A 12,880-nucleotide genomic window follows, 5' to 3' on the forward strand; every position below is an offset into this window, starting at 1 on the left:
AAGATCATGACCTCTGTCCTGATAATTATAACGAATGTTATTATTAAGGCTCAACATCATTTTCAAGTAATATTGAAACAATACCTGCATTTGATCCATCTTTTAACCAGGACTAAAGGAAAAAAAACTTTGAATAAATAAAGATACACACAACTGATAGGATTCATCCACAAGATGGGTATCGATACAAAGTAGATACCCATAAAAAATCTCTGGCCTAGTGTAGTCGATGTTTTAGTATTTAGAAAAGATATACGCTTTGGATTGACATTACATTTGGATTACATTTCATTTAGCTGATGCTTTTATCCAAAGCGACTTACAATAATATTCAACCATGAAGAAACAAACTCAGAAACAAGAATCCTGCAGGTACATTTCCTATCTATAAACCCAACCAGATTAAGTGCTACTGCATTAGCTTAACTTAAAGCCAAACCTTTGAGTGCCCCGCACAGAAGAGATTTTCTATATATATATATATTTTTTTAATTGGCCATGGTGCAGTGGAAACAGGTGAGTTTTCAGTCTGTGACAGAAGATGTCAACTTTCTGATATCCTGGTATCAGTAGGAAGCTCATTCTACCATTTAGCAGCCAGGATAGCATACCATGTGTGTATTATGTGTGGGTCCAACTAGCAGTGAGGGAGTAGCAAGCCGATTGGCCGATGCAGAGTGATGAAGTGTAGGAAGAACGATAGTTACGTACAGTGTTTCCCCTACCATTGTCTTGGCGGGGCGCTGCGCCCTGCCAACGGAGCCCCCGCGCCCCGCGTTTGTTTTTTTAAAAACATTATTTTTTTTTTTATTAAAAAAAAATATATATATATAGCACCAAATTGCAACTGAAGTAATCTATCTACGGTCACTTTTCAAATTGAACATGTGCTCTTTTATTAAATAAACTAAGCGCCTATGTTATTTATCCAATGTATGTGCATGTTTCAGTGTCCACTGCTTTGCGTATTCACATTCTCCCTCCGCTCCCCCCCCCCCCCACACACACACACACACACACGGTGTGTGTGTGTGTGTGGGGGGGGGGGGGAGCGGAGGAAAGGAGGAGAACAACAAAGTGTAAAAAAGTCAAACAAATCTGCATTATTGCCCCGAGCTCTGCTGTCTGCCCGTTTGTGTCCCCCCCCCAGTTTCAAATTCGTTTATTATTATTTTTTAACCTCAAGCCGTTCGTTATCGATAAAAAAAAGAAATAAAAAAAAAAAAATTCAACACAACAGCTGAGGCAGCTGTCAGCTTGCCCAAGAGGCGGAGAAAACGAATATATGCCAGAGACCTGCCCCTTTCGAAGAGGGGAAGAAGCTGGAGGATGTCGTCCAGGCGCTGATCAGATGGACAGGCCCGCATAGTGACTGTGTCCAGAGCCACACCAATGAAGGTTAGGCTCTGAGAGGGGTTCAGACAACTCTTCTCCATATTCACCTTGAGGCCTAGCCGGGCGACATGAGAGAGAAGGAGAGCCGTGTCCTGGGTCGACTGCAACCGGGATGGTGCACAGATCAACCAGTCGTCTAAGTATGGCAGAATCTTCATACCCTGAGACTGCAGGGGCAAGAGGGCTGCAGCGACACACCTGGTGAACACCCTTGGGGAGAGGGAGAGTCCGAATGGGAGCACCCTGAACTGGAAATGACGGCCTCTGAAGACAAAGCAAAGAAACTGCCTGTGATGAGGCACAATAGGCACATGAAAATAAGCGTCCTTCAAGTCGACGGACGTGAACCATTCCCCCATGGCAACGGTACGAAGAACGTCTGCTGTGCTCAGCATATGGAAAGGTAAAATCTTTAGGAACTTGTTGAGTCCCCTCAGATCGAGGATTGGGAGAAGTCCACCGCCTTTCTTCCTTACCAGGAAGTAGGTCGAGTAGAAGCCCCCGGGCTGTGAGATGGGGTCCACAGGCTCGATTGCACCCTTGGCAAGGAGGACTGATAGCTCCTGGTTTAGGCGACTTCTTTTGCCGGGTCGCTTATGGTGGTTATTTTGACCCGGCTGAAGGCTGGGGGCCAGCGTCGGAACTGAAGCTTGTACCCTTGGGTTAAGGTGGAAACCACCCAGGGGTCTGAAGCTTGAGCTACCCAGTAGTTGAGCAATAACCGACAGCCGGCCCCAGACCCTCAGTACCTTGCCCCCCCGGCCTCTGGAGGCTGCCTTGGGGGCGAGTTAACAGGACCGCGCTGGTAGCGGGCCGGCCCCCTTGTGGGACGCTGAGGCCCATGGTGGGCACCGGGGTGAGCCGGTGGATGGGAGCGGCCTCGGGAGGCAGACGCGGAACCTCTAGGCCTACCGGGGGGGGGGCATGTCTCTGTGAAGAGCTGAGAACTGTTGCCTGGTCTGACTAGCTTGGACAGTCCGTTCGAGCACCTGTATGGCAGCTGAACCAAACAGCTCCCCCGGCTCCACTGGGACAGCACGGAGAGTCCTCCTACATGCCTCTGATAAGGGTGACTGTGCCAGCCAAACCTGGCGACGAGAGTGGACATCAGACGCCCAAGCTCTCTAGACATCAGAGCGAACACTTGTAATGAGGCATCACTGAGGCTGGTAGACGAAGCGCTGAAAGCATCCTGCTGCAGGGAAGCTGAGAGGGCGAGCATGAGGTGAGAGAGGGAATTGCCTATACGGCCCATGTGCGCCGCTGTATCGTAAGCTTTAGTGAGCAGGTCATCAGTGACCCGACATTGGGGTCGAGGGCACCTGGCCTCTGACCTCAGAGCTTCGTCAGGGGAAACTATGAGGGAAGCAATGGTAGGCTCAACAGCCGGCATGTGGTCAAGGCCGAATCTTGCCGCATCCTGCATGGCTGCCAGGGCTCGGCCTTAGTGTCCCTCCAGCATGCATGTAACTCCCTCAGATACTCAAAAGAGGGAGGAACGGTAAAGGTGGCGGGTGCCAGAGTGCGCCTGAAGAACGCACTGGCAGGCGCTGTTTCTGGCTGCCGTACATCCAGCTGCTGGCGAGCCAGTGCCATGCGACTGACGGCACCCATGGAGCCGTAATCTGCCCCCTCTGAGGATCCATGAGCTGAGGTACAGGAGCCAGGCCCAGAAGCATGGGATGGGCCCTCCTCGTTATACTCATTAAAATGAGTGGCTGAAGCTGCCATCGAGACCACATCGTCATCTGGAACCAGCTCAGCCATGGGTGGATTGGGTGCAGTGGCGTGCTCTGTACGGGCACCAGAATGGAGAGCCAGGAGGAGTGACTTCATCTGGGCTAGCTCAGTAGTGAGCAGGTCCACCCTGGAGGACAGCCTATCAGGCTTAGTCCTCTTCTTGGGCGGGGCACCCGAGCCTCTCCGTAACCGCCCTCAGATGCTCGAGGCCAAGACAAGAGGGGCAAAGGTCATGGCCATCCTCTGGTTGAAGAGGAGCCATACAGGTGTTACAGCCGTTAAACATAGCGACAGTACCAACGAAAACTCCAGACTAATTGCTGCTGGCAGCTTAAGTCAGTCTGAGCGAGAGCACTCAGCTGACTGTAAATAACCGGGCCAGGAAACAATATATGCAGTGCAGGGGAGTGAGCACAATAGTAGTTAGCGTGAGCGCTCTGCTAACTGGGGTGAGAAAAATGAAGTCAATTAACGGTATATATGCCGTGAGAGGAGAGCGGGATACTCTCTCCACGAGTTAGCCTGAGCGAGAGCACTCTGCTAACTGAAGGATGGAACGGTAATAAACCAAGCGGGGACACTCTCTTCACTAGCGCTGTAGCAAGTTAGCTTTGAGCGAGAGCACTCAGCTAACTGGAGGATGGAACAGGAACCAATTGTGCGCCATTAGAGGGGAGCGAAGACATTCTCTTCACTAGCGCCGTAACGAGTTAGCTTTGAGCGAGAGCACTCAGCTAACTGGAGGATGGAACAGGAACCAATTGGGTGCAGTGAGAGGGGAGCGGAGACGCTCTCTTCACTAGTGCAGTAACAAGTTAGCTTGAGCGAGAGCACTCGGCTAACTTGGACACAATTATCTATTAGCTTGAGAATAGATAGCACAATCAGCAATAAATGGCAGCGATCTCACCGACTGACGTGTAGGAGCGTCCGCTCTTTACCGGTCCGGAGCTCCTGGGAGTCCTAGCGGTGAACACCGCGGTCCCCTCCCGCAGCTCCGATCGAGACCATCACAAGGCTACAGGTAGCGATGAGCTAGAATCTAATTTTTCAATAAGCTAGCTTGGCTTCTACTCATAAAGTAGTAACCTGTGCAGCGAGAAGATGAAAAAGGACTGAACTCGTTGACAACACCGGAACTTATGCCTTCCGGGGTCATACGAGGTCACACGTGACTTTGTTGATATAAATATTCAACAGAAGATATTCAGTGCTAAGCACCGCCTCTGGCGGTCAGTAAGGATGAAATAGAACCAGATCCCTTCACATCACAGTAGGCCAGTACCAGTTTCTAGAAGTGGATTTGGGCAGCCACTAGCAGCCAGTAAAGGGAGCGGAGGAGCGGTGCATTGTGGGAGAACTCACTGCATGCTTCCCATTTCTAAACAAAAAGACACATGTCAGCCTCTGTCATAGACGTTGGTCAGCTACTGAGTCAATACAGCCTTTTACAGACTTTTACAGGATGGCTGCAACTCCAAAGTTGCCCAAGAAAAGGAAGTCCCCTTTCCCAGCATGCACACTCTCTGTCTCACTTTCTATCTGTAACACACACACACACACACACACACACACACACACACACACACACGCACACACGCACACACACACACACACACACACACACTCAGCATCATGTGCAGTCCTACGTTAGCGCTTGCCTCAGCTTTAGGTTTGGCACACCACCACTTCCTCTCACAGTTTTTTACTGTGTATATACAGTATATTTGCATACATATAAATGTATATCCTGTGGAGTGTAACATGATCTTATTGTTAACTTTCCATAACTGTAGGACTGGCTTGCTCACAACCTCCATATCCTGCATTCATGTTATTATCAGCAGGTGTGTTTATAAGTAGTTTATAAGCACAGAGAACACAGGCTAGTGAAATATATATCACATCTGTATGCATTACTGCAGATACTGTACTAGCACAAACATCCACTGAATACCACGTACCTCTCTCTTTACGCTGGCTGAAGATACTTTTTCTTAATTTAAGCATTTCCCTTTGGAAATGTGTCTTCAACTCTGCACTGCAGTCCCAGAAACATTAGATAATAAATACAATTATTTGAGAGGAATGCACTCTGAATTCAGTCTGTTTTCAGTTTGCTTTACATCACTTTTGCACTTAAATCCTGAAACTATATAGGTGAAACATACAACATTTAAACTCTGCCACCTAGTGGTGACTATCGTCACAACATTATCAGAAACTCCCTTTTAGTTGTATTAATGTATGCAATACATTCAGTCGGAGTTGATTCATCATTATTTATAGAAAGAGAATAATTCATGTCAGACTGTCTGGAGGTTGTTTGAGCCCTGTGATGAAATTCTTGCCTTTTCATCATTCTCATTTCCTAATTCTTAACCACAGTCTTGAAACCTGTTGCCTCCTTCTTCTTTCTCTTTCATCAAATACTTTTGGTTTGGTCATTACTTTCACGTGTAAAACTCTCTTCTTGTAGCAAATGTTGAATACAAATGAATGGAATCTCTGTGGATGTACAGGGTTTAATTTCTGTTTTCTTTTCCTGTTGGTCTCTCTGTGTAGTGCCCAGGCAGAAGGGGATGTGAAGGAGGAGATACTGCAGCCGCCTGAGCCTCACCCCGTCCCCCCCATCCTGACCCCGTCTCCCCCGTCAGCCTTCCCCACCGTCACAAACGTACGGCAGGACAACGACCGCTACCACCCCAAACCTGTCATCCACGTCCTGGCTACACAGGTGAGTCCAGCTTTACAGAAACGTACACAGTTGCTGGTCATTTTTTTATTTTACAAATATCAAATAAGACAAAAACTAACCCTAAACACTAACTCCCTTTCAGACCTGCCCCCCCCCCCCCCCCCCCCCCCCCCCCCCCCCAACACAGAGACGACTTCTGTTGTTTTCTAGGTGGTGCTGCATTTGGAAAAGGTGCTTCAATGTTTCCTTTTCTTTTCCTTTCAGAATAAAGACGCCGACCAGCAGCAGAACAAATCTGAGCCCAGTCTAAACAAGCAGAGCAGTCCCTCAGAGCAGAAAGACCAAAATCTACAAAGTGGAAAACAGCCGACTCAGGTCTCAAATCTAGATCTCAACGACAACTATAACAACAAATCAACATCCAGTAAATCGGACTCGGGCCAGAGCCAGACGCAGACCCCCTCCTCGCCGCTCTCCCCGGCTGTTTTAGAATGTTCCGGCGTTCCTCGGATCGAGAGGAAGCTGAGCATTGAGATTAAAAAGGTGCCGTTACAGGAAGGACCTCGTAGTTTTGACACTTCCTCCTCCATGGGGGTAGCAGGCGGAGCGGGCAGCGGCTCAGCCAATAACGCAGGAGCGCTGCAGAGAAGCCACGCCTTCAAAGCCCGCTCTGGCCAATCCCTGCTCACGTCTAGCTCTTCGCTGTCGGAGGACTCGGGCACGGAGGGAGGAGCGGGTGGGTGTGGGGACGGTCCTGCAGAGGGGGGGGTCCTCACCAGACCAAACCACCTCCCTGTGAAGAGCGAGAAGGGGGAGACACTCGGGGGGGAGAAACTGGACGTGAAGGGTGGCCATGCAGCGTGGAGTCAGGCCTGCAACAGTCCTGACAAACACTTCCCCAAAACCTCCTCCTCGTCTTCCTCCTCAGACCGCGCCGCTCCCTCCTCCTCCTCCTCCTCCCACCTCTCCTCCTCCTCTTCCTCCTCCTCCTCCACTCCTGTTAGGACTGCCCTGAGCTTCACCAACCCCCTGCACTCGGATAACTCGGACGAGGAGGGGGACAGCGAGATGTCCGGAGGAAACGAGGGTTACCGTACTAATGTATCCATGGCAACAGCCGTGGTAACAGCATCCCCTCACCATGGAGACCAGCTGCCGGTCCGGAAGGTGTCGTCCATGTCCATCGCAGGGCAGGGGTCTCCGTCAGCCACAGCAAGTATGTCAGTCTGCTGCTTTGATTGAATGACTCTGACTCTAACTAACTGGCTGCTTCCTCTCACAGCATCCACTAACAACTGTACAGGAAGTCAGTTAAATAGGAATCTGAATGAACTCAATCATAATAAATCAATCCTATTAAGGCCTAGTCCACTCGTACACAGGTATTTTTGTACATTGGGTTTCATCCTCCTTAGCTCTAAGAAACTAAATCCTATCTATGCACATGCATACACACACAACCCCAAACATGTCTGCAGCAGTGTCTGATTCATGGGAGTGTTGGATAATGGGAGCTCCACAACACATTCTGACCCCTCTGTCCCTCAACATAGGGAAACAGTAACTTTACATTCATCTGTGAACATGGAAGTAAAGTCATTTGGATACTTCTGCAATTATAGATGTATTTCTGCCGCCACTGCATTCTCTAAAAGGAGTCAACGGCGCTTAAACAAGCCAAACACTCCCTCTCTACATGTCAGTTTCTAAATGGTTCACCCTAACAAGAGTTTTACAAAATCACCATTTTCATGGACCCAAAATGCTGTGTTATTGTGGAGGAAAGGCCTAAATGCATAGAAAAAAGCTTGGTTAACATAAATCCCAGTGTACGTGTGGAGGAAGTTTTTGACATCAGTTTGTTGGTAAATCAGTTCTGAGGAGTCTATTTAAAGGGGAATACCTCCTTAAATAAAAAAATAAACAATATCCTATTTAATACAATTGGAGCATGAGCTACTAGCTAAAACCAGACATTATCACCAAGGACATTCACCCATATAGTCAGTTTCAAAATCTTTCCCGATAGTTTATTAAGCAGTTTCAGCCTTATTCTACATGACATATTTCAGTATTTGGATTTGGAAGAGAGTTTACTAATATTTCTGTATTGAATTTGAGCATAGGAACAACCTGTGGGCATTTTCAAATGGGTGTACTTCCCATTAAGTTCTACGGACTCTATCTCTGGTAAAAAAAACTGAGAGTAGCTCTTTATTCTCCTCGCACACATTCGCTCAGAGGAACCACACGCTACATGTTCTGGGTTACACAACAGACCACATGCTAATTAATAACCTGTATCTGTCAACACACACCACTGTCCTCACTGCTGGGCTCAGACGGAGGCGAGATGGAAAGAAGTCACAAGAGAAACCGAGATAGTTCTACTGAGCTCGTCTCAGTGGCTGTATAACTAATTGGTCGGTTTGTGAGGAATGCTGCAAATGTTAACAGGCAAACATCTGTCAAAACAACTCTCCTCTTCCTCTCTCAGCTTGTGTGTGTTTGTCTAAGTGAGTGGGATTGCAAACGGGAGAAAGAAACCCTGTTTTTGTTTCAGTGTGTGTGTGCATGTTGGATGGTGAAGGATCAACACTGCATGATTGGGATGAATACACAGCGGCCAACTGTGCTCACTTTGTGTTGAACAGAGCTGTGACCCTCTGTGAGGCTCCTGTCATCATCAGACCTGAGCTGGGTTTCTCTTCTGGAGCCAAAGACCCGCTCCTCTTCTCTGAGGATTTCAAAATCATGAGGTTTTGAAATCTGATTTTCGCTGCGATTGGAGCTGACTTGGAATGTTTTGAAGTGGCTTGGAAATGGTTTTGTTCTTGAATTGATTCAAAGCTTGATGAATTAAGACTCAACTGCATACTTACATATTTGGATTCACTGTTCGGGTGCATGATGTCCATCTATCAATAAATCAGTTAAAAAGATAATAAAAATGGTGTGGAATAAGTCGATTAGCCATAGGTTTTGAAAGGGTTTAAAATAGTTCATAGATGTTTTCCAGGATGAGTGATAAAAGTTTAATGATCCGACTTGTGCCAGATATTTTAGAAAACATAGCCTTTTAGTAGTTTAAGAACATAGATAACACTCTATCAGACCATAGTAATTATACAAACCTAAACAAATCTTGATACGAAATTTTAAAGAAAATGAATGTACCCAAGGTGCTTACTGTGATGTTGAAGAAAGTATTAATGTGCACAGACAGAGCACAAATAACACGTTTTTATTTTAAATTGGATCCTTCTTGTTTCAGGAACTAAAGAGAAAATATAAATACATATATTCATTTATACTAGACAGCCATAACACACACTTTGAGGAACTATTCTTCCAAAAACAAAATGATGCTTTCTAATAATATCAAATACAATTCTAATGTTGTGGAAGCCATTTAAATGTCTCATACATCATGCCCTCCTGAAGTATTTCCAGTATGTAGGATAACTGCAGAGGTTCTCCTGGTCCTGGATGGACTACTTGTGTTTTGGTGTGCTTGGCTTCTGGCACTGTGTGTGTGTGGGCTGTGGTGCTTTGAGTCGGTGTGAGGCTCTGATGGCTGCTGTCCGCTCGGTCACAATCTAACTGCTGTTAGAGAGGGCTGAGAGCTTGCTGCTGCTGCTGTTGGTTAAGGACACAAAGCTGGTGGCTGCTGGTTGAATCATCAATTAACCAACCAAACTGTACAAAAACATTTGATAAAAGGTGTTTACAGTTCAAAGAAGAAATACAATCAGTTAAAAACAGGGGAAACAATGCGTGTAAAGTTAGAATTAAATATATAAAAACATACAGTCAATGTAGACAATAAATTATTCTTAAACCTGCCAATCGAAATCTTTGCTTTGCTATCGGTATATGTGATATTTCCTTAATTAGTATTCAATTATTATCTGGACAAATAAACATGCTAGTTCCACTTTTCTCATATTGATTAAACTTGCTCAAATGATTCAGTCTCATGATTTAAAGTCACACCTAAAGCAGCTGTCCCTCCTGAGGGAGCAGACTCACTGACCATCAGAGGTGAACGGCCCTGAGACATGTGGCTCTCTCTCTGATGCTTTGTTATTGCATGGTGAACAGCACTTCAGTGAGATCAGGAGCAACAGAATCATTTGGCTCTGGCTCTAATAACTTATAGTGACATCAACCTGCTGTACACACTCGTAACCTTTCCAGAAATCAGCCTGGATTAGCTTTTCTTATTTTTACTTGTACATGTATAATGACAATAAATGTTTCTAATCTAATACATCCTAATATTAAAGATGGGGTAGGTAATTTTGGAGAAACCAGCTCGAGATCGCTAGAATTTGAAAATACACGACCGGAGAAAATCTGCCACTTCCTTACAGAGCCCCGCCTCCAACACACACGAACGCGCACATGACCAATGAGGGCATGAGATAAGTTTGTGCACAGATGGAAGGCTGACAGGCAGGTAGGCCATCCAGTTATTTTAGCCGGGCCGGCTAAAATGATTGGTCGTGCTTTTTACAGTACTACGGCTTCCACAGATGACATTTTTTTATGGATTTTTTGTCAAAGCACTTAAGATATTCATTGCTATCGGGATGTTAAGAGCATTCCATGGAATATAACAAAAAGTGTATCTCGAGCCGGTTTCTCAAACTTACCCCACCTTTAAGTCATTTTAAATCACAGTATATTACAATAGAAAGAAATGGGAAAATATCAGTCCATATTTCTTTCTTTATTAGGACCCCCATTAGCACTAGCATTAGCATTGGCTGTTCATATTGGGGTTCACATACATACAGTCAAACATAAGCAAATCAACATCTCATTAAATGAACAATCACGTGAAAATCAAAAAGAAAATCCTTATGAACATCAATAAGAAAACACAAAAAGAACAAAATGATCTATAGTTATATTGTCTATAAATAAAGTTTAAAATTGGCCCAGAAAGGTGACTCATCATATTTCAAACTGCTTTTAGAAGTCCCGCTATCTTTAGAGAAAGATTTGAGAAACGCTCTTGCCTCCCTCCTCGGAGCCCGTTCATTAACTTTGCTTCTCATCTGACCTCTGACCTTTTAACCCAGACTGCTGGGACAGCGACGACTCCCCTCCCCCCCTCCCTGCGAGAACCCCTGAGTCCTTCCTGCTGGCCACAGGTGCGTTTGCATTGGTCGAGATCCACAGGTGTGTTTCCAGGGCGGGGGGGGGGGGGTCCCCTCCTGGATCTGGTGATTTAATGGCTGGTCAAAGAAGGTGGATGGACCAATGAACATGAGGCAAACGAATGACTTTGTGGTGTGAGTGAAACATCAGCAGAGGATGTTTGATACAGTTGGAAAAGTAGGAATATGATTTGATATTCCCATTCTATCTGCTTTTCTTATCTGGTACAGCGATTGAGCAGGCTCTCTGTAATGCTGCCTTCTAACGGACAGATGGACACACATGTTCTGTTCTTTTTTTGTATTCCTCCATGTTGCCTTCTGCTGTTTGATTTGTTCCTGTGTAGTACTCTGAGAGTATACATAAGAGCGCATGAGAGGAAATGGTTCATTTATTTGGTGAGAGGCTGTGAGAGTGTTACACCACTAGGGGGCAGCATTGGCAGTAGTTCAGACCTGTAGTGACTTGGAGAGAGAATATAATCAGTCCTAAACTACAAACAGGAAACCAAGTATGCTTCATTTTTTGTGAGTGTGTGCCTTATCTCCCACAATGCAATGCTCACGGCAGGAGAAAAAGTTGTGGCAACTATAAAATATTTTTGAAATATTTGTACCTGTTTTGTCATTGCTAGTGACAACCAATGACTTTTTGTATAATTTCCTGTTACAATGATCATAAAGCATTGGACAGAATCATTCCTATTATATATAACAATATATATATATATTGTTATGTTGTTTAAAGCATCTGCTCCAAGTGATCACTACCTATTTGGGTATTTTTGAATAAGATATATGAATAAATGAGTTGTCAGTATCTGCAGTTTATGATAAAGGAAAGGATCTGATCTGAGGGTTTGAATGTGTAGGAATGTGTGTCGAAGTGTGTCATTTTTTATCCGTTGTCTCTTGTTAACATCCCTCCTTCTCCGCCCCCCCCCCCCCTGTCAGACCCCCTGGAGGTGAAGTCGTCAGCCTCGGCAGAGTGGAGCGGTTCAAATAAAGGTACGAACACACGTCTGTTTGTCCTGAGGGTTGTTCAGCACTCGCAGGATTTATTCAGAGCCGCAGACAGAGCTTCAGTGTTTTACAAATGACCGCGCAGACGATGGGACTGACTGCTGAGAGCAGACACAACGAGACAGAGAGAGATACAGGAGGACGGGGGGGGGGGGGGGGAGAGAAGCAGTGAAATGCAAAATGTGTGGGTGCTGATGAGGTTGAGTGAGGATGGTTACTGCCAATGTAATGCTACAGTCGTTTCAGCGAAGGGAAATGACTGTTGGACTCTTGTTATAATGATCATTTACTAGCAATGAATATAACTGAACATTTCTAAAGAATATAGGCTTCTCATTCTAATATCTACCCTTTAAATGTCAAGAAGAAGTTTCCTGTCAGAGCAAATGTGTTATCAGTGTGATAAAATCACAGTAAAGTTCATATTCTCTACATGTGCTGATTTGGAGCTGAAGGTGTGGTGCTGCTCCTGTGAGGCCCTACGTGTGTGAAAGCATCCATCATAACATACAGAGATATCAAGCCTAATTATTCTATTCACTGTGTGAAGACAACTAGTTCGATCTAGCTTTCAGTGATTCCAGTACAAACTACTTCAACCTTATTCGTCACAATAAAATAGAAATAATACTATGTTTGTAATTATTATAACAAATTCAGGTGTCTCTCAGTAAAACCGATGCAGTGTAAATGTGTCTTAAACCACTCAAACTATTAGACAACACACCCGCAAGTGATACTTCACTTACAGATACAGATCAATTGATTATTATAATTTGTTTACCAATTATTTACAATACGTTACCTTTTCCTTGCACGCCTCCATGGCGAGTTTTAGAATAGGGGTCAGCAGAAC

The 12,880-nt window shown here is 45.4% G+C and overlaps 1 protein-coding gene across 4 annotated transcripts in view; it reads left to right on the forward strand.

Annotated features, from left to right (window-relative positions):
• The window catches only part of ptpn12 (protein tyrosine phosphatase non-receptor type 12), a 51,478-nt gene that overhangs the window by 35,576 nt on the left and 3,022 nt on the right, over positions 1 to 12,880 (forward strand). For 2 of the 4 annotated variants that reach the window (XM_034133523.1, XM_034133522.1), the window contains exons 13-16: positions 5,701 to 5,872; positions 6,098 to 7,049; positions 10,924 to 10,995; positions 11,956 to 12,009. In XM_034133523.1, coding sequence (XP_033989414.1) covers positions 5,701 to 5,872; positions 6,098 to 7,049; positions 10,924 to 10,995; positions 11,956 to 12,009 — 1,250 coding nt within the window. The remainder of the gene's footprint in view (positions 1 to 5,700; positions 5,873 to 6,097; positions 7,050 to 10,923; positions 10,996 to 11,955; positions 12,010 to 12,880) is intronic. The other 2 variants (XM_034133525.1, XM_034133524.1) reach the window with 1 other exon arrangement.

The sequence above is a fragment of the Trematomus bernacchii genome, unplaced genomic scaffold, assembly GCF_902827165.1.
Source record: "Trematomus bernacchii unplaced genomic scaffold, fTreBer1.1, whole genome shotgun sequence".
NCBI classification, from domain to species: domain Eukaryota; kingdom Metazoa; phylum Chordata; class Actinopteri; order Perciformes; family Nototheniidae; genus Trematomus; species Trematomus bernacchii.